Source organism: Malus sylvestris, chromosome 4, assembly GCF_916048215.2.
Source record: "Malus sylvestris chromosome 4, drMalSylv7.2, whole genome shotgun sequence".
Lineage (NCBI taxonomy): Eukaryota > Viridiplantae > Streptophyta > Magnoliopsida > Rosales > Rosaceae > Malus > Malus sylvestris.
The window spans coordinates 1,315,645-1,336,802 of record NC_062263.1 but is presented as its reverse complement, the minus strand read 5'-3'; the positions used below and the strand labels follow the sequence as shown (position 1 = coordinate 1,336,802).

Genomic DNA, 21,158 nt, shown 5'->3' with positions numbered 1-21,158 from the left:
GGGGCCCTCCCAGATTCCAGAGCCCTCTGGCCTAGCCCTCGGTTGGAGACGGTTTTAGGGCTATTTTCGGCCATCTGACCCTCTGGACCCTTCGGTTGGAGATGGCCTTAATTTCGATTGTATTGATAATGGTTGTACTACAGGTTTTTAGTTTTAACAAATATCGTTTTTTTTTTCATAAAAAAAATTCATAGAGGGTTAAAAGTATAGTTCTTCACTATTAGAGATTACCTAAGATTTAGAATTGTCTTTTCGATCATATGTGACAAATCAACTGATTGAGTTATTAATATGTAACTATTAAAAGTCCAAGACCTATTTAGCTTGATTTTATCATTACCACTACCAAGCAATTTAATCTCAACAAGGACTAACCTACACAAACAATTCACCGAAGCATCCAAGTGGCGCAATAATTAGTGCACCAATAGTTTAGAACTAGAATTTGTATATGCACGTTGCTGCGAGATTGAAAATTATATGAAAGATTATGGAACTGCAATCTTCATAAACAATGTTCGAGTCAAAAATTGATTTCCGAACGCTAATGCAACCAATGCAATTTATTCACAACTTATACATTAAGTTTTTAATCCCAATGTTTTTCACTGTACAAATACCCATCACAAAACAATACTAAACACAATAGACTATGTTCTTGGATATTATACAATTTATACAAAGAACATTATCAAATGTCTATTTACATACAGAAATGGTTAGCCTGCTATTCCCCATTGGATATGAAGGAACACTGATCTTGTTTGTAAGAGAGTCTCGTAAATAAAATGAAATTCGGAACCTGCACACTCTTACGGTGCAATTTCTCTCATTATCTTCCACATGGCTCCAGAAACATTTCTCTTTTTTTTTTATATATTATATTTTACTATTGTTTCTGTGATGGTGCCGATGCACCTGTTCCCTTTTATTATTTTTTCTTTCACCTTTTTAGATTCATCATCATTTTTATTACGAGAACTTTAACAAAAACTCCTGGTACTGTTCACTTTAACGAAAAATCATATTTTTACACTAAAAAATCAATCCTGGTACTATTCACTTTCCCTTTTATTTTGTCCTTATCGTTAAAACTTAAAGTTTTCAAGCCCTTTTCATTAGTTTTCCTTTTTATTATTACTAGCCTTCACGCGCGTGCAGAAGACATTTTTTGAATCACGGCGTGTTATGTGCGACTTACACATTTTAAATGTATTTATATACGTAAATTGACAAAAGAAAATTTAAATATTTGAAGTAAATGAATAATTTTAAATCATGCTAGAAGAAACCCCTCATAAACCAATTAAAGTAGCTGAATTCACATAATAAAATCGATTTTTATAGAATTTACATCAGGAATAGAGAAAATAATATTTAATAAACAATTGATTGAATCACATTATTGTTAGCTCATTTTGAGGCTAAGCTCACCCTCTCTGCTTAGTGTAGATAATATTATTTGGTAAAAAAAATTATTTGATAATTAATTTAATCACATTATTATCCGTGTGCGAAAAACCTTTTTTATAAAGAAAAAATTGATCATTTGACATAATAGAGAAAATAATATTTAATAAACAATTGATTGAATCACATTATTGCTAGTCATTGTGAGGCCAAGCTCACCTCCTCCCTTTTAGTGTAGATAATATCGTTTGTTTAAAAAAAATCCATTTGACAATTCATTTAATCACATTATTATTCGCATGTGAAATACCTTTTTTATAACCTGCATTACACGCTTCTTATGATGTTTTGAACGTGTTTAAATATAAAGAAGTGAACAGTGAACAGTGCACATGAGGACAAAACTTTGGTGTCACTGGCTTCGACAACATAATTGGACGAAAATGCCCCTCTGCCAAAAAAAATTCAAAACCTACCCAAAATCATATTTCAAATTGTGCAAGGGTAAATTGGTAAAAAAAAAAGTGCTGCACTGTGCAACACTGTTGACCAGCCCAGCGGCTTTCTATATAAGATTATAAGGAAAACTAATGAAATTGGCTTGAAAACTTTGAGTTTTAACGATATGGACAAAATAAAGGGTAAAGTGAATAGTACCAAGTTTGACTTTTTAATGTAAAAATGTGATTTTTCGTTAAAATAAATAGTACTATAAACTTTTCGTTAAAACTTCCAATATTATATTCCTTCTTTTCAGATGCCATGAACCATTCCATAAACTTTGTCTTTTTCCCTGCAGAAATAATAGAGAAGTGAGAAAGAGACATGATAGTGGCAGTCTCGTAAATAAAGGGAAATTCGGACACAAACACTGTAAATGACTTTAAGCCTGTGCACATGAAGACTTTAAGCCTGATAATTGAAGTCTTTATTGTTTACACGAAGACTGTAAATGACTTTGTAAATAAGCTTAGTTCATTTTTTTTTGTAAAAGTGTTTTAACGAAAAATCTGCAATAATTTTTATTTTAAAGAAAAAGTATATTTTTACGTTAAAAGATTAATCCTGATACTATTTACTTTACCTTTTATTTTATTCTTATCATTAAAACTTAAAGTTTTCAAATCATTTCTATTAATTTTATTTTTTTTTGTAATTGTTCTCCCCTAACTTTAGACTAAAGTAAGAGAGTCTCGTAAATAAAATGAAATCCTGACCCTGCACATTCAAACAGTGCAATTTCTCTCATTATCTTCCACATGGCTCCAGAAACATTTGTCCCCATTTCTCTTTTTTTTTTTAATTATATTTTACTATTATTTCTGTGATGGTGTCGATGCACCTCTCCTTTTTATTATTGTACTATTATTTCTTTTCTTTCATCATCATGAATCACATTGTAACATCAACACCATCAATTATAGGTAAAAGTCCCTCGAAAGGAGGGGTGCGGTGCGCGGAGCGGCGCGCTTTTGACGGAGGGATCCTTCAGTCAGGGCTTTCCTTCTCAGATCTAGGAGAACCCTAAGGCTTACATCCGTGAGTGAAACAAGCGAGCCGACTATTACTCAGGGAGTGTGTGGTGGGGGAGTGCAGGGTTTGGACTGACTCTCTGTGATTTGGGGTAGATCTGAAAGTTTTGGTCTTCCCAGATCTAGTTACGAAGGGGGCACAAGGCGGTTTGCCTGGGGAGGGCCTTGTCTCCTGCATGGTAGGAAGTATCAACAAGGACGAGATGGACGAGCTGGGCTCCAGATTTGGATCTAAGCTGAAGTTGTCGGAGAAAGAACGTGGTGGCATCGTAATAGAGAGGAAGGACGTGGAAGGCGCTATTCTTGGACTCCAATATACTTTGATTGCTGAAGTTCTTACATCTAAGGAGGTCAATGGGGAGGTTTTTACATATCGCTTCATGTCTCTCTGGAGGGAGCGCGAGGGAGTCTCAATCCGAGACATCGGGAATCGAAGATTTTTAGCCAGGTTTGCCGGCCAACGAGATCTACTGAGAGTGGTGGAGGCAGATCTGCCATGGACTTTCAAAAATGATCTAGTCATGGTGGTGGACCGAACGGAAAATGGCAGGGATCGATGGGCACCCTTATCCGAAGGTACCTTCTGGGTCCAAATGCATAATGTTCCGGTGTTAAGTATGACCCAGGCAGTAGCAGAATATATTGGAGGACTAATGGGTATCGTTTGTAAGGTGGATAAATCCGGAAGCAGGGATTGTATTGGAAGATTTCTCAGGGCAAAAATCAATTTCAATGTCCGTGAACCCCTTATGCGTGGGACTTTTGTGAATTTTCCTGACGATGGAAAGATATGGGTTGACTTCAAATATGAAGCTTTACCCAAATATTGCCTGGCCTGTGGAATGATGGGACATGCTACCAGGATATGCCATGAAAATCAGAATGCTAACAGGGATGATGGAGGGAGCCCAGAAGAGAGGAATGAAGAGTTTGCGTTCCGGGGTTTAGACGCAACATGTGACTTACGAGGAAATCCGCTGAGCTCTAGAGGTAAGCGTAATGTATCTCATGGATCAAATAGGGGGAGGAAAAGCTCTGACAGGTGGAAGGATGAGAAGAGCGAGGACAGGGATGGGGGATGGCGATCAACTCGTTCCTCCACAGCCTTTGGAGCAGGAACACAAGTTCAACATTTCGGATCTAGAGCTAATAGTGAAAGTGGTTGCACTGACAAGGCAGATGAGGATGATATGGATACAGCTATTTCCCCAAATAAGCCTAGAGGATCATCAAACAAATAAAAGAATGACCGTCTAGAGCTAGAAATGAAGATCCGGAACCAAAGGAAGGGGGCTGAAATTGTCAGGGAAGCAAGAGAATTAGCTTTTGACGCTGGTCTCATTGGACCGGGAGGAGTCGTAGGCCCTGGAGCTGAACATATCACCCTTCACGACCTCCCTGATCATGAAGTTTCGATGCCTGTACCTGAGGCATTTCTAGTAAATGAACAGGGTTTTGATCTAAATATCGAGCCTGATACGGTTGGAGTGGGAGCTTTTGTTGTAACGGAATGGGGGCTGACGACTGATGACACGACTAATGGGGAACAATCTGCAGGAAACAGGAAGCACACTGAGGATGATCCATTCGATTTGGAGGAAATCATTGAAGCGGTAACAAAGGAAAGCAAAAGTAGGAAAAGAGCTTTCCGTGATATTGAATCCACGACGCCGGTTCTCTGCTTAGAACCGAGGAACACTAAACAAAGAAGGAGCTTATTTGCAGAGGCGGAGGAGACCAGCCTTAAGGGGTCTTCCAATGCCCCATGAAGCTACTCACTTGGAACTGTCAGGGTATCGGGGGTGACCTGACAGTTGACAATTTGCTGGAATCAAACCGGCTTCACACCCCTGATATAGTGATACTGTTGGAAACAAAAAAACAAGAGTCATTGCTATGAGGTTTTGAAAAAGAGTCTAGGCCTGGAATATATGTTTGTCGTGGAGCCTCAATGTCTCAGTGGCGGACTGTGTGTATTCTGGAAAGATGGTTCTCAGGTTACTTTGCTAAAGTCTAAGGAGTTTGTGATTGAAGTGAAGATATGGGATGAAAATTTAAATAAAACAGTGGCGTCTCTTCGCTATCTATGCTAGTACGGATGAGAAGAAGAGCAAGGAACAATGGAAGAGGTTGGGGAAAAGAATTGAGCAGGATTTGGATTACTGCCTTCTAATTGGAGATTTTAACGACATTCTTTGCAATGAAGAGAATGAAGGAGGAAACTACAGACCAGCTTCCAGTATGAGAGACTTCAGGGAGTTCGTGGCCAGGAATGAACTCATGGACCTTGGATACGAAGGATATCCCTTCACTTGGAGAAACAACAGAGAGTCCCTACCTATCCAACAAAGGCTTGACCGGGGGCTAGCAACGATGGGCTAGAATAACATCTATCTGGACACTACAATCAGACATTTGATGCTAGAAGGATCGGATCATGCCATGCTTTTTCTCTCCACTGAAAAGCTAAAAGCGCGGAGAGGAAGAAAGTTCTCGTATGATGCCTGGTGGAGCAAACTGGAGGAATGCCGGGAGCTTGTGGCACATGAATGAGAAGGTAATCTTGGTGGTTCCCATGCTTTCCGGATCTGTGAAAAATAAAAAATGCTCAGGAAGAGGCTTAAGGTGTGGTATCAAGGCAGGGGTAGAAATTCAAAAAAAAGCCATTGATAAGTTGAAAGATGAGATCAGGAGGGCATACACGTTTAATCAATTTGCCTCTGAGGAGGTCAAACTGAAAGAAAGATATCTTCGGTCTGCCCTTAGAAACGAAGAAGCCTACTGGAAAGCTAAATCAAGAGTTCAGTGGCTACGAGAGGGAGATAAAAATACAAAAAAATTTCATGCTCAAACTTTGAAAAGAATGAGATACAACCAGATAAAGGGTATAGAGGACTCCAACGGGAAGTGGCATAACTGTGACAAAGATATCTGTGATATTGCCAATTCTTATTTTACAAGTTTATTTCAGTCTTGCAGGCCTAGCCAAATCAGGGATGTAGAAGACTGTATGGAGACCAGGGTGTCACCGGAGGACAATCGTGACCTAGTGGCACCTATCACTGATGAGGAAATAAAAGAGGCGGCGTTTCAAATTCCCTCCGAAAGAGCCCCGGGCCCTGATGGATTCTTTGGATGTTTCTATAAAGATCACTGGACGACAGTGGGAGAGGATGTGGTGAAGGTCATCAAAGCTTTTTGGCACTCTGGAAATATGCTGAGGAATTTAAACCACACAAATTTAGTACTTATTCCCAAGGTTAAATGTCCAAAGAATATGACACAATTTAGACCTATTGCCCTCTGCAATGTTATCTACAAGATCCTGGCAAAGGTGATCACCAACAGACTCAAAAAGATAATGCCGAAGGTGATTGGCGAAAATCAATCTACTTTTGTTGCTGGGAAGCAAATTCAGGACAATATTCTGGTGGTACACGAGATCTTTCACTCCTTGAATCATCAAAGCAAAGATATGCAGAAAGGAATGGCCATTAAGTTGGACATGGAAAAGGCTTATGATCGTGTAGAGTGGGATTTTCTTCTCTCCATTATGTCTAAATTGGGGTTTGCGCCGATGTTTTGCAACAGGGTAAAAGAATGTATTTCTACTGTATCCTTTAGTATCCTCATCAACGGCTCACCGACGGGTTACATCCAACCGCATAGAGGCTTGAGACAAGGGGATCCCTTATCTCATTTCCTTTTCTTAATTTGCACTGAGGGTTTCTCCAGTTTGATCAGGAAAGGGATGGAGCGTGGAATTCTACACGGCTACAAGTTCACACCTAACGAGATTCCTCTTACCCATCTCTTTTTCGTAGACGACTCGGTCCTCTTTGGGAATGCTACGGTTGAGGAGGCCCAAGGTGTGGCAGATATCCTGAATACGTATGCTAGCGGATATGGGCAGGAAATTAATTTATCCAAAAGTTTGATTTTCTTTGGAACTTCGACTTCTAAAATGACCAAGAAGAGGATTGGGAACACGCTGGGGATACCATCTAAGGATGGTTTCGGGAAGTACCTTGGGCTGCAGGCGGATTTTGGACTCTCCAAGAAAGCTGTCTTTGAGGAGATTCGGGATAAGATTGAAGCCAGGTTAGCAGGATGGTTGGAGCAATTCCTATCCCAAGCTGGAAAGGAAGTCCTGGTAAAGGCAGTTGCTATGGCTCTGCCAAACTTTGCCATGAGTTGCTTCAAACTCCCCATTGGGGTATGTAGGGATGTGGAGAAAACAGTCCGGAGCTACTGGTGGAGAGGCAATGCTCAGAAAAGGGGATGTCATTGGATTTCATGGGATCGGCTAATGAAACAAAAATTGGCCGGTGGTTTGGGGTTTAAGGATATCTAGTGCTTTAACCTGGCCTTCCTAGCTAAGATTGGCTGGCGTTTGATCCAAAACCCCACTTCCCTACTTGCAACTGTCTTAAGAGATAAATACTTCCAGGGAAATGTTTCAAGGAAGCTGGAAGAGGAAGGAACACTTCGTGGGGATGAAAAGGCATCTTTGAAGGCCGCATGGTTCTTCAACACGGTGTTAGGTGGCGGGTAGGAGACGGGGAAAGCATAAATATCCGAAAGGATCCGTGGTTACCGACACCTACCACCTTCTTGGCTAACCCGATGGTTAGTCTAGAAGAAATTAAGGTACGAGATTTGATTGACCCGATCTCAAAGTCTTGGAAGGAAGAGGTCATCTCGGCGGGTTTCAATCGGGATGAAGCTAGGGAGATTTTAAGTATACCCCTAAGCAAATCTGGCTGTCTTGACAGATTAGTTTGGCATTATACGGTGAATGGCGATTACTCTGTTAAAACTGGATATGGAGTGGCAATGAGCTTGATGGAGAATGGCGCCCTGTGTAGGAAAGGACGAGGTGCGCCTAGTGAGCACCGAAAGAACAATTGGGTATGGAAAATGATTTGGACGTTGCAGGTTCCCAACAAAATCAATTTTTTCATATGGAAGTGCTGCAATAAGGCTCTGGCGGTGCGACACAACCTGCAACGGCGTCAAATACGAGTCGAAAATATATGTGGGGTATGTAACACCTTTGATGAATCGGAAAATCATTTATTCTTCCAGTGCGAATTCAGCCATCGATTCTGGTTTGGTTATCCTCTACACATAAATTCTCATGAGTTGGCCGGTGCCGACTTCCTGGAAAGTTGGGATAAAATATGTACCAGAATCAAGAATATGCAAAAGAAAGAGGAGATTCTCCAGGAGGTTGCGTTTGGTCTATGGAGACTCTGGAAGAACAGAAATGACGTGGTATTTAATGGTGTACAAAGACAACATTTGGAAGTCATGAAGCTATGGAGAAAGAACATTTATGAGTACTGTGAGGCTTTGTCCCTGAGCCTCGAGGGCGAAAGTCATCTGAACTCCAAACCCCTCAAGACGGAGAAACGTCCGCAACTTCACTGGATGAAACCAAAATTTGGAACCCTCAAGGTGAATATCGATGCGGCCTGGTGCAGATCTTCTTTGCGAACTGGAGTAGGATGGGTGGGCCGCGATTTTGAGGGTCTGCTTCAATTTGCTGGAGGATCAGGAACTGGTATTTGTCATAGCGCGGCGGCTGCTGGGGCATGTGCTATTCGGAGTGCTCTGATGGCTTGTATTGATAATGGTTTTGATATGGTGATAATTGAATCTGATGCTTTAGTTATCATTAAGATGCTAAGTAAGGTCTCTCCACAAGACTACAGCATTGAATGCATCCTTGGTGACATCGAGATTCTAGTACAGAGGTTAATGTCAGTGACGTTTTCGTTTGTACCTAGGGAGAGCAACCATGCGGCTCACTCGGTGGCGAAGTTTGCCTTGCAGCAAGGTGGTGATTATGTTTGGGATTGTATTGGGCCGAAATTTTTGTTTAATATTTTAGCCCACGATGTAAACATTCCTATTCGTCTTTAATCTATTCTATCTTCGGTTAAAAAACAAAAACACCATCAATTACGTCGACAAAACAGACACCTGTGTTTTTAAAGCTCCAATACTCAATGAGAAGGCACCGGGCAGGTGCTCCAAGAGCGAGTCACAAAACACACACACTTTTCAAAGCCACAAAGGCAAGTGCTCTTTTCTTTTCCTTTTTTTTTTCAAACAACTTGCAACAATTGTCCGCTCCAACTTCTCCACTATTCGGCTTTCTTTTATTTTTAAAAGAAAGTTCTGCTTGCTCCAAAGGTAAATGTGTCGAATACAAAGCAATAATTGTTTAGAAAAAGCACCGTGGAATATGATGTTAAGGAAAGCAAGACTTCCTGTTCGGACGAAGATTTTTCCGAATAGGTGGTCCTCGGTACTCAGCAAAACTTCTCAAGACTTTTGATGTATGGTCGGGCTCTTGCTTACTGATGTGCTGCAAGAAGAGAACAAAGTAAGTTCTGAAAGATGCTTTTGTAGGACCTTAGATGTAGGCCTTGAGACTCGCAATAAAAAATTCGGACACAAACACTGCGCATTCATACAGGGCAATTTCTCCCCCTTCTTTAGACTAAAGTAACTAGTAATATGTATGCACGTTGCTGCGAGACTTGAATGCATTAGCCTTAACTATATAAATAAGACACATTTAACCTGAAAAAAAAAATTCAATATAATCATGAATAAACAAAAGGGATAGATTAGTGAACAGTGTCGGTAAGATAAGCAGCTTAACTTTTATATACATTCAACCGAGCTGATTACAAAACATATGGTTGCAAAATATGCTCTATTTCCTGAGAAAAAGAAGCAACAGCCCCATATGCTTGACCAATGGTTCCATACTCGTTTTCAATCCGGTATAATTGAAACAACAATTAACCCATAGAAAGGTTCTGTTAAGTGCCTCTGAAAAAAGGTTTGTTGGTTTGCTTTTCAGCTTGCTTGCTTTGTGGTGATACGGTGCTTGGGATTTCATGTTTGGTCCAAGAGAATGGAGAAGATTGTAGATAAACAACAGTTGAAAATTAGTAGGTTCACTGCCTCAATTTAATGAAAATTCTTTGTTGCAATTGATCACACCAAGACAAAAATAAAGGAAGACTTCTAATCCCATAAATTAGCAAAAATTCTACCATCCTAAATTCCAAATCTCACTTGACTTCGCTGCCCCACACCTTTATCCTCCGTCTCCCATTGACTAAAAACACTCTCAAAGCACACCAACCAACCATACAAAGCCAGTGGCCACATCAAATATTAGGCATGATTCAGGTAACCAAATTCAAATAACAGAGTTCAGATAATGAAATGCAAAGAACACGATACATATAGTAAAATTTAAGAACATGATTAAGAGAATTTGAACATGTCAAGTAAAATCATATTTAGTGGAATCCTAAACTATAGCATGCTAAATATAGAAACTTCTGAAAATGGACATAACAGAACTTATGTTCTGAAAACAACTTCAAATAGGAAGAGAAAAGTTTAATGCACTCACAGCATCCTCCATTGTGGTACGCCATCCTTGCATGGACAATAAACCATATCTGACACAACCATTCTCGCAATCTTCAGAGAACTTTTAGTTTTAGGAGTGCTCAAATTGTACCCATTCCAATATGAAATTAAATAAGAACTCAATCAAAAACTCTAATCCTACAATTCAATGCTGAAAAACAAAAGTAGCTAGAAACCAAAAGATCTTAGTGACGACTTGTACGGACGCTACAAAAATGCAGAACGCAAAACACATTAAAACTTCTAGAAACTCGAAGTTATCGCTATTTGGTTATGAAGATAGATATAAATCACCAGGAAACCAAAACAATGGCAAGGATTTGCCAAAATTTGTAAATCAAACACAAATGCATCAACTCCTTTTCCTCTGTTAGTCTATTATCATCTCACATGCCACACTATTCGAGACTGGATCAATTTAATCATAATCAAACTGCCACTATTAAACTTAACTAAGTACCGATCAAATGATCTAAACATTGTGTATTACATATCCAAATCAATAGTGGTAATAAATAAGATAATTTCAGCTGCCATTTGCAATTAAAATTTAACAATGCTTACTCCCAAGGAATATCTGACATTGATTGCAGCAATCAAATGTGCGTTTAATTGAATTAGCTATGTATTTGAGGATTTGGGAAAGGTTTTTCTGAGAGTAAACAGACGTTAATTATTAGCCATGTATTTGCTTAACAAATTGTAGCTGAAATTGCTATGTATTTTTGAATGGGGAATTTAAAAACCAATCCTAATTTGTCATTGCTTAAACAAATTGGAATTTCAGAACCAATCTCAATTATCAAATTAACAAAATATTCAATTTTATGAAAACTCTTAAGCTAATTTAGAAAGGCAAATTGCAAGATTTTGAAGGAATTTGAAAAAGGAGGGAGACAAAACCAAATTAGAAAGTCGTGCCTTATCTCCCTCACAAAATCAATCCCACAAAAACCATACATTTTGATGGAATTTCAAAACCAAACAAATCTCTAAGATGAATTTGTCATGTAAACATGTTTAACACAGATTTCTCAATTCTTAACACTACTCTTTCTCAATTATTAAAAACATAAAGATCAAAGTCAATTGGGTGTATAATTATATAGCTCATCGTGTCAAGCAACCAACCAACTTTTGCCTCAAACGACCAAAAATTTTGAAAATTCCAAAAAAATTAATTTAAAAAAAAAACAACATAAGAAAGATAAAACTCGGCGTAAAACCGGATGCCAGATCATCAAAGATTAAAAACCACTTAGAATCTATTAGCATTTGAGTATAAATATGATACTATCATATCGAAACCAACGCCGAATAAAATCCAGCAATGAGATTGTGATGAAATAACGTCATTTCTTTAAAGCTACATATACTAACCTAAAAAAGAAAATATGGCAAGAATAGACTGCCTCTATTGGCCCTCCAAGTCTCTTAACCACCAAACCACCCGTCTAGATGCATTTGCCTGTTCTTTCCCACAATTCTTAGAGATCAAATAGAACCCTTAGATTGACTGGGGACAATATCGAAATCCTTTTTTAAACCATAACATAGGAAGACATGAATAATTTTGACAAAAAGACACACAAATTGTTGAGGGAGGATGTGAAGCTTCTGTACGGAAGGTTTCTACTCTTGTACATCTAAAAAACCGAAGGAGAGAAACACCTAAAATCTAGAAAATTAGAAGCACTTGACGCTGAAGGGACCGAAGAAATAAAAAACCAAAGGAATGGATTCTTTAGTACACATAAGAATCATAGACTTGGCGTGAGCCATACATAGCTTAGCATCCTCAAAATGAACCTTGTTTCTTAGATACCATATGCTCCAAATAACATTAGAACAAGTACCCACAAGTGGCAAGAAGAGGAAGACAAACCAACAAAGAAAGCATTTGAAAAAAGAATATCCAAATAACCACATTGTGCATAATGTGATGTAACTTCTAGAAGAAAAATTCAACGAAATATTAAAGCATTGGAGTTCCACCTATATACAATTATGCAATTTCACTATTTCGATTCATTTTTTATAACTCATCTGATATACAAACTACTTGCTCTCTCAATCAGAAGATATGACAATTAAGTTTTCTCAATATAAAAGCTTTTGGTGATTAAATCTCCATTTTGGATTTCGAACTATATAAAGCTGTTTGGACCCGAATTTACATCGTCGGTTCGTGCAATCAAGGCCGTTGAGTGAGCATAACTTTACACCGTCGGATGGAAAGATGAAGATAATTTTGTTATTAAAAGATATTATTATGGTTTTATTATAATAATTATCTTTTAGTAAAGAATTGTTTTTATAAGATTAATGGGGTGCAATATCTGGTTAAGCAACGGTTTGCGTGCAAATTAAATGGGTGATTGATTGGTGCCGTGCAAGTCTTGGATGCCATGGAAGATGGTCTTTAAGGTACCAGATGATAAGGCATGCATGCGTGGGATAAATGCTACTGATGTTGGGAGAGTTATGATAAGGCACGAAGTCTAGATAGGCTAGACTTTTGACAGAGTTTGAAAACTCAAAATGAGGCTTTGATCTTGGAGGGCCAACCATTTGGACGAAAGGTTACTTTGGATAAACATGGAAATAAGGGAATCATCAAGGCCACGGGATCCATTTGGGATAATTCGAGAAGTTTAGTCTCGGTTGGTTTCTAAGGTTACGGGATCATGCAGAATATTCCCATTATTTTCGTAACTCACGACGACAATCCTAGTGTTCTGCTACTATAAATACAAGACATTCAGCAACGGAAGAGCCCTCTCCAACACACACACAAAACTACCTTGCGCAAACTCTCTCAACAACCTTGAGATTTTTATTTTCTCTCTTTGCCGACACATATTCCGTTGGCATCAACAGCACTGTGAAGGCAACCGGTGATATCTTAAGTCGGCATAGATAACTCTGTCACCGTAGAATCAACCGATCTCGCAGCATCTTCCGTTGGCATCAACAACACTACAGCGAGGACGACTGGTTACCTATCCAAGTATCGGTCGAGAAGGATTTTCGAATCCTTATTGGCGGAGGTCATCTCATCAGCCTTCTCGGCGAAGTGAGGTGTTACCAAGTTACTGTATTCGGAACACTGAAAGCTGAATTTGATATTGAACTTTGCAAATTAGCAGCCTTGTCTTCAGGCTCTAGAACCCAAGAGGCCGAGAATTGTTCATTCCCCGGCCGCAATCGCAAGACGCAGAAGTCAGCAGCGCGCTCAACGCAACATCAACAAATTTTACTCCTCGGCCGAGCTCGGCCGACGAGTTGGCACGCCCCGCACACAACCGAAGGATGTAGTTAGCTCATAGATTACTCGGCCTGCGCGCAACGTAGGCTTGATAGTTTTTAGGGTCAACAAAAACCCTTTAGATTTCTTATAGAAATAAGAGTAAATCTCCTTTTAGTTGAGGGATCATTGTTCCAATTGAGTTAAAGTTAAGAAATCATTGCTACAATTTACTCAAAATCTTAAGAATAGTTTATACCTACGATGACAAAATATTAAAAAAAAACTATACCGTCAAAATCATACTAATCAACCAATTTATACATTTCACTAAAAATATGAATGTTGAAACAAAACTATAAAAACAAAAAGTTTGATCCTATGAATCATAATTAATATTCATCAATCTGAAATTAGATTAAATAAAAAATTCAACTGCACATCCACAGTGTAAAATTGACGGTGAAAATCCGAAATAAAATCAAAATAATAAAAGTACACAGTTATAGTGTAGGTTTCTCTCCTAACCTTAGCTATGCAGAAAAATCACAAAGAATTCTAAGAACTGAAAACTAACCGAAGAAAAACAGGAGAGAGCTCTCGAATGGAGCCAAATCCTTGCCTTTATAGCAAAATCGTCCTCGAACCCCAAGAAAAACAGGAGAGAGCTTTCAAATGAAGATGAAGAGGATAACCACAAGACCTCCATCTCCAGGTAATCTTCCTTCTTTCATTTTTACCAGTCTGCAGAATACAAGTAGTGGATTTCATTCCAATGCTGTTCATGCTAATCCTACTTGTACGGATAGAATTAAACAAACCCATTTGGTGCCGGAGAGTACGATTCAAACTCGATGCAAATCTGGAAAAATTAGGAAAGATGAAGCTTTGGGTTACTTTAATTCCATGATTCAAACCAAACCCTTGCCCTCCATTTGGACTTTCAATTGTTTGTTTGGGGCACTCTCCAAGATGAAGCAATATTCTGCTGTGGTTTCTATGTGTAAACAGTTGATGGGTTGCGCTCAATTCCAACCTGATGTAAGTACAATGAATATTTTTCTGAATTGCTTGTGCCGTCTAAACCGGGTGGATTTGGGTTTCTCTGTTTTAGCAATTACCCTTAAACATGGTATCCAACCCAATGCTCATTCTGTAAGTAGTTTACTTCACGGGCTTTGCAAGTACAGTTCCCTGGCTGAGGCAATGGAGTTCTTCCAAGAAATAGAAATGAAAGGATATGAATGCGATGAAATCACCTATGCTACCATGATCAATGGACTATGCAAAGCTGGGAAAACTTCTAAGGCGCTCGAGATACTTATGAAGATGCGGGAAGGTGGAAGGTTCAAGCCCAACCAAGAATGCTATAATCCAATCATTGATAACCTCTGTAAAGAAAGACGAATAGACGAGGCCTTAACCATATTTCGAGATATGATCAGCAAAAGTGTTGTACCGAATGTTTTCAATTATACCACATTGATTCATGGGTTATGCAACATGAGTCGCTGGGAAGAAGTGCTCTCTCTTTTTGAAGGAATGGTAGATCAAGGAGTCAAGCCTAATGTTGTCACCTACAACACTCTAATTTATGGACTGTGCCAATCGGGGAGGTATGAAAAAGCCAAGAGCTTCTTGATTTGCATGCTTAACAGTGGAATTTCACCCGACGTATACACCTATAATGTTCTTATGAACACTCTTTGCAAGGAAGAAAGAATTCAAGAAGCACTTACTCTGTTTGGAACAATGACAGAGAAAGGTATAAAGCCTGATGTTGTCACTTTTAATTCCTTGATTTCTGCTTCATCCAAGTCTAGTAACTGGGACGAAGGTGTGAGGTTATTTAAAAACATGATTGATTATGGAGTCTTGCCTGATATTGTTACATACAATGCTGTTCTGGATGCTTTATGCAAGGAAGGGAAGACAGAAGAGGCACTGAATCTTGTGGAAGAAATGGTCCGCAGAGGTGAAAAGCCTAATTGTGTGACTTACAACTCCTTAATTAATGCATTGTGCCGGACCAGCCAATGGAGAGAAGCCACAAGGTTGTTTGATGAAATGGTTTGCCGTGGAATCTTACCTAATTTCATAACTTCGAAGATACTCTCAGGTGCTCTCTGCAATGGAAGGATGACAGATGAGGTTCGCAAAGAATTTAAAGCGAGAATAGATGGAGCTTCGTAGCTTGGTAAGGAAATGGTCCAAAAAGGATTGACGCCTGGTCTAGAAACGGAAGGAATGTTAGGAGGTTCTTCGTCCTAATCTACATGCTTCATGTGCAGAATAGGTTGAAATTTATATTGATGAAGAGTGGTCATATGTAATTGAACTTCTAAGGATGAGTGGGTGGTTATATGTTTCTCCCTTTTGTTACACGCTACTTGTGTGATGTTACGTCAAGATCCTCCTTTTCATGGTGCTTCCAAATTAAATGTTGGTCCCTCTCCTCTAGAAATTGGTCGTTCAAGGAATATTGCAGCGAGAGGATTGATTAGAGATAGCATGACTGCTAATCTTGGCCGAGGTGAGATTTTATCTGCAGAATCACGAGTCTTCTGCATGGTTGCAGTCATAGGATAACTTCATCTTTTGGTGGAAGTTGACTCTCATTCTCATCTTTTGCTATATTGATTGCCTAATGAACAGGCACTGCCTATTTTTATTTGTTGATTCCATGAGGTATTTTAAATGGTGGAAGTCTCGGAGATTTGGTGCTGATCAGGTTGCTACTTAGTGTGTGATATTTGAGCGTGCGTTTTCCCTAGCTTGTGCAAAACTAAATACCTCTGGAAAGAAGGCATCAGCAGATATATGTTGGCCGCACACTGACTTCAGTTTAGGTCATTTCGTTATTAATTTTTAGTTTTTTGTGCTTGGGGTGTGAGGAAAGTATACGATGGAAAGGTAGAACAAAGAAGGGGGACGAGAGTGAGGAATAAATAAAAAAAGAATGAAAACAAAATCAAACAGAAAAGAGTTTTGGTTTTTTATTATGACTTTTCATTTTGTATGTTTTTTCTCGGTTACTACTTCTACATATCCCCAAAATCAAGCTCAAGATAATGAAAACAATTACAACCGAAGATACATTTCTCTTATATTCTCTCTATGCTTAACAGAGGCTCATCTTTCATATATGCCGCCGTCTATGAGTAAACATGTCCATGGAGAGCTAATCTCCTGAACACCTCGTCATAGGCTATTTGTCAGGGACTATTCAAGATGTATTGTACATCACACCATTCTTTTTTATGTAGACAATCTTATTTTGCAACTAGTTGATCTTTATTTATTCCTTGCATAGGGTGACAAAGCAATGGTGATTTACACAAGAACTACTCCCAAAAATGGTCTGATGTGCTTTGAAAAGCAAGCAGCAAAGAAAGAGGCAAGAGACCGTTTAGAAAAAGAAAGCTAAAATCATTAGAGGAGAAAAAGTGTTTTTATGTTAGAACCAAATATGTTGGGCTAAAAGTTTAGGTTTTAACCCAAAGTTGGTCTAAGTAGAACAATACTTGGTTACTCAAAAATAAGTAGAAGCTCGTACTCAATTTTTTAGTATTTGAATCAAAGAACTTTGTACTTATCAATTTTTTTGGTATTTGAATCAAAGAACTTTGTACTTATGATCAGAGCTGTTCATATTATAAATCCCACTGTAAAGATCATCTCTGCAAAAAATGAATTAAAACTAAGGTCATTTAGTCAATCTATTTTAGGAAATATATAGACGGTTCGTAATACTTTTACCAATTTCGTTCATTTGTTCGATGACTAAAAGACCTTAGTTTTAATTGATTTTCTGCAGATGTGATCTTTATAGAATGATTTATACTATGAAAGGTTCTGATTATAAACACGAAGTTGTAAAAATTCGAAGCAAACAATTTTGAGTAAGAACTCCTACTTATTTTTTGAGTAAAAACTTCTACTCATTTTCTAAGCAGCCAAATATTATTCATCTAAGAATAGCCTTGTATTAGTCTAAGAATAGCCAACATGGCTATCTTCGACGAAGTATGATTCTCTCCCCTCATATTACCATCTTCCCCTCTCACACTTTTCTTTTTGTCTTATCTTCTATATAAAATTTTCAAAATATGATGTAAACGTGGTGTAATCACAACTGTTTAAATAGAAGGTGATGGAAGGGCAAAGAATCCTACTCTCTCTTCGACCGTTGGTATCTAGAGCTTCATAACTTCATTGGCCTTTGTGTATGCTTATTCATTCACTAGTACATGCCGCAACAGTCACTTCAATGTTTTCCGAACAATACTTTGTTACTTAAAGGATGAGCAGACATTCCTACTCAAAACGGTTTGTTATTGATTTAAAAACTTCGTGTTTATAATAAACCGTTCATATTTTGAATCACCGTATAGATCGCCTTTGCAAAAAATCAATTAAATTAAAGTCGTTTAGTCATCGAATTGTGTATAAACAAATTAACGTAATTAGCAAAAACATTACGAATCGTTTATGTATTTGTTACAATAGATTAACTAAACGAGCTTAGTTTTCTTAATTTTAATTCATATGTCGCAAAGATGATTTGTGCAAAGTGATTCAAACACAAAATGTTCTGAGTAATTCAAGCACAAAATGTTCCGAGTAGGATTTCCTAATCATCGTACCCCCGAATCCCTAACATATTCAATTACCTTCATCTTTGTCAACCAACAAGCAAACGTGTCGTTGGGCCTCTGGGAGCAGAAAAGGGGATTAGGGTTTGAAAAGAGGAATGAAATTAAAGTCAAGATTCATCTACAAAATTTACGTGAACTGAATTTTTCAGGAGTCGGCCAGTCGCAAAAATGAAGATGAAGAGGATATCCACAAGACCTCCATCTCCAAGTAATCTTCCTTCTTTCATTTTTACCATTCTGCAGTATACAAGTAGTGGATTTCATTCCGACGCTGTTAATGGTAATCCTGCTTGCACGGGTGGAATTAAACAAACCCATTTGGAATCGGACAATTTGATTCAAACTCGATGCAAATCTGGAAAAATTAGGAAAGATGAAGCATTGGGTTACTTCGATTCCATGATTCAAACCAAACCCTTGCCCTCTATTTGGACTTTCAATTGTTTGTTTGGGGCACTCTCCAAGATGAAGTAATATTCTGCTGTCGTTTCTATGTGTAAACAGTTGATGGGTTGCGCTCAATTCCGACCTAATGTCTGTACAATGAATATTTTTCTGAATTGCTTGTGCCATCTAAACCGGGTGGATTTGGGTTTCTCTGTTTTAGCAATTACCCTTAAATATGGTCTTCAACCCGATGCTCATTCTATAAACACTTTACTTCACGGGCTTTGCAAGTACGGTTTCTGGGCCGAGGCGATAGAGCTGTTCAAGTTGATAGAAGAGAAGGGATACAAATGCGATGAAATCACTTATGCCACCATGATCAATGGACTATGCAAGGCTGGGAAAACTTCTAAGGCACTCGAGATACTTACGAATATGTTGGAAGATGGAAGGTTCAAGCCCAAACAAGACTGCTACAATCCCATCATAGATAGCCTGTGTAAGGAAAGACAAATAGATGAGGCCTTAACCCTATTTAGAGATATGATCTACAAAAGTGTTGTACCGGGTATTATCACTTATACCACTTTGATTCATGGGTTATGCAACATGAGTCGCTGGGAAGAAGTGCTCTCTCTGTTTGAAGAAATGGTGGATCAAGGAGTCAGGCCAGATGTTGTCACCTATAACACTCTACTTTATGCATTGTGCCAATCGGGGAGGTTTGAAAAAGCCAAGAGCTTCTTGATTTGCATGCTTACAACAACAACAACAACAACAACAAAGCCTTTTCCCACTAAGTGGGGTCGGCTATATGAATCCTAGAACGCCATTGCGCTCGGTTTTGTGTCATGTCCTCCGTTAGATCCAAGTACTCTAAGTCTTTTCTTAGAGTCTCTTCCAAAGTTTTCCTAGGTCTTCCTCTACCCCTTCGGCCCTGAACCTCTGTCCAGTAGTGACATCTTCGAACCGGAGCGTCAGTAGGCCTTCTTTGCACATGTCCAAATCACCGAAACCGATTTTCTCTCATATTTCCTTCAATTTCGGCTACTCCTACTTTACCTCGGATATGCTCATTCCCAATCTTATCCTTTTTCGTGTGCCCACACATCCCACGAAGCATCCTCATCTCCGCCACACCCATTTTTTGTACGTGTTGATGCTTCACCGCCCAACATTCTGTGCCATACAACATCGCTGGCCTTATTGTCGTCCTATAAAATTTTCCCTTGAGCTTCAGTGACCTATGACGGTCACACAACACGCCGGATGCACTCTTACACTTCATCCATCCAGCTTGTATTCTATGGTTGAGATCTCCATCTAATTCTCCGTTCTCTTACACGATAGATCTTAGGTAGTGAAAACGGTCGCTTTTTGTGATCTTCGCTAGATTGCTCCGGTCATTAGTATGGATAAGTATATAAATGGATAGAGATAGGAAAGCGAACACAAGATGTACGTGGTTCACCCAGATTGGCTACGTCCACGGAATAGAGGAGTTCTCATTAATTGTGAAGGGTTTACACAAGTACATAGGTTCAAACTCTCCTTTAGTGAGTACAAGTGAATGATTTAGTACAAAAGACATTAGGAAATATTGTGGGAGAATGATCGCGTAATCACGAAACTTCTAAGTATCGGAGTGTGGTATCGTCTTGACGTGCCTTATCTGTCTCATAGGTAGATGGGGCATCTTCTTTGGAAGTACTCTTCCTCCATCCCGGGGTGGTATCTTTAACTGGTGGAGATGCACAAGGTAATGTATCAATTTCACTTGAAGCTTACTTGTAGTTTCAGGCTTGGTCAAGCGCGATACAAACCATGTAGTAGGAGTCCCCCAAGTCGCCGAGCTAGGGGATCTGCTGAAAGAGGTGACAGACAAGGTAAGCAATCATAGCTCCGGCTGATTGTTCACAGTCTCCCTATCTTGCAGGTAGCATGAAGGATAAAGAGAAGAAAATGAGAAGAGATGATATGGGATACTTTTGCTTTTGAAGAAGTAACTTTCCACAGGCTTATTCTTGAACTGAGCTGGAGGGTTTTCTGGTTTCCTTCAGAGTATAAGGCCGACTGAAGAATTTGAGGGTCAAAACAAGTCCATCAAATCTAGAGTACGTTCGACCCTGCTGATATGGGATACTTTTGCTTTGACAGAGTAATGGATGTATCGGCACGTGTGCTGTTACGCTTGTCTCCACATGCTTCCTTGTATCCTTCTCCCTTGCCCTATCTGTTCCTCAGGCAGATGCGGTATCTTCCCTGGAAGCATAAGATGTTGAAGATGAGTACTCGAGAGCAATGTCAGGTAAGTAATCAGGTAAGGGGTTCCAGACAGTTAGTTCCTGGCTGGAAGCTTGATTCCAAGTACTGACTGATTGCTCTATTTCTCCTTGTCTTGCAGGTTAGAACAAGGTCCAAGGAAAAGACAGGGAAAAAGCATGATATGGGATACTCTTG

General features: G+C 39.0%; 2 protein-coding genes, 2 long non-coding RNA genes and 1 pseudogene across 17 annotated transcripts in view; 2 read left to right on the top strand and 3 right to left on the bottom strand.

Moving 5' to 3' along the window:
* Window positions 1-21,158, top strand: part of LOC126618669 (putative pentatricopeptide repeat-containing protein At1g12700, mitochondrial) — an 87,080-nt gene that overhangs the window by 26,320 nt on the left and 39,602 nt on the right. Inside the window, exon 2 of one of the 13 annotated variants that reach the window (XM_050286812.1) lies at window positions 15,000-15,335. The exons of the other annotated variants lie outside the window; for them this stretch is intronic. Coding sequence (XP_050142769.1) covers window positions 15,000-15,335 — 336 coding nt within the window. The remainder of the gene's footprint in view (window positions 1-14,999; window positions 15,336-21,158) is intronic. 13 annotated transcript variants of the gene reach the window in all.
* LOC126618684 (uncharacterized) overlaps window positions 1-21,158 on the bottom strand; it is a 42,023-nt gene that overhangs the window by 10,825 nt on the left and 10,040 nt on the right. The window lies entirely within an intron of this gene.
* LOC126618666 (TMV resistance protein N-like) overlaps window positions 1-21,158 on the bottom strand; it is a 39,207-nt gene that overhangs the window by 10,825 nt on the left and 7,224 nt on the right. The window lies entirely within an intron of this gene.
* LOC126618682 (uncharacterized) lies at window positions 12,489-13,821 on the bottom strand. The gene is made up of 2 exons (XR_007621800.1): window positions 13,790-13,821; window positions 12,489-12,563 (listed from the first exon to the last, which is right to left on the bottom strand). It is a non-coding gene; the product is annotated as an uncharacterized LOC126618682 (long non-coding RNA).
* Window positions 14,212-19,415, top strand: LOC126618677 (putative pentatricopeptide repeat-containing protein At1g12700, mitochondrial; annotated as a pseudogene).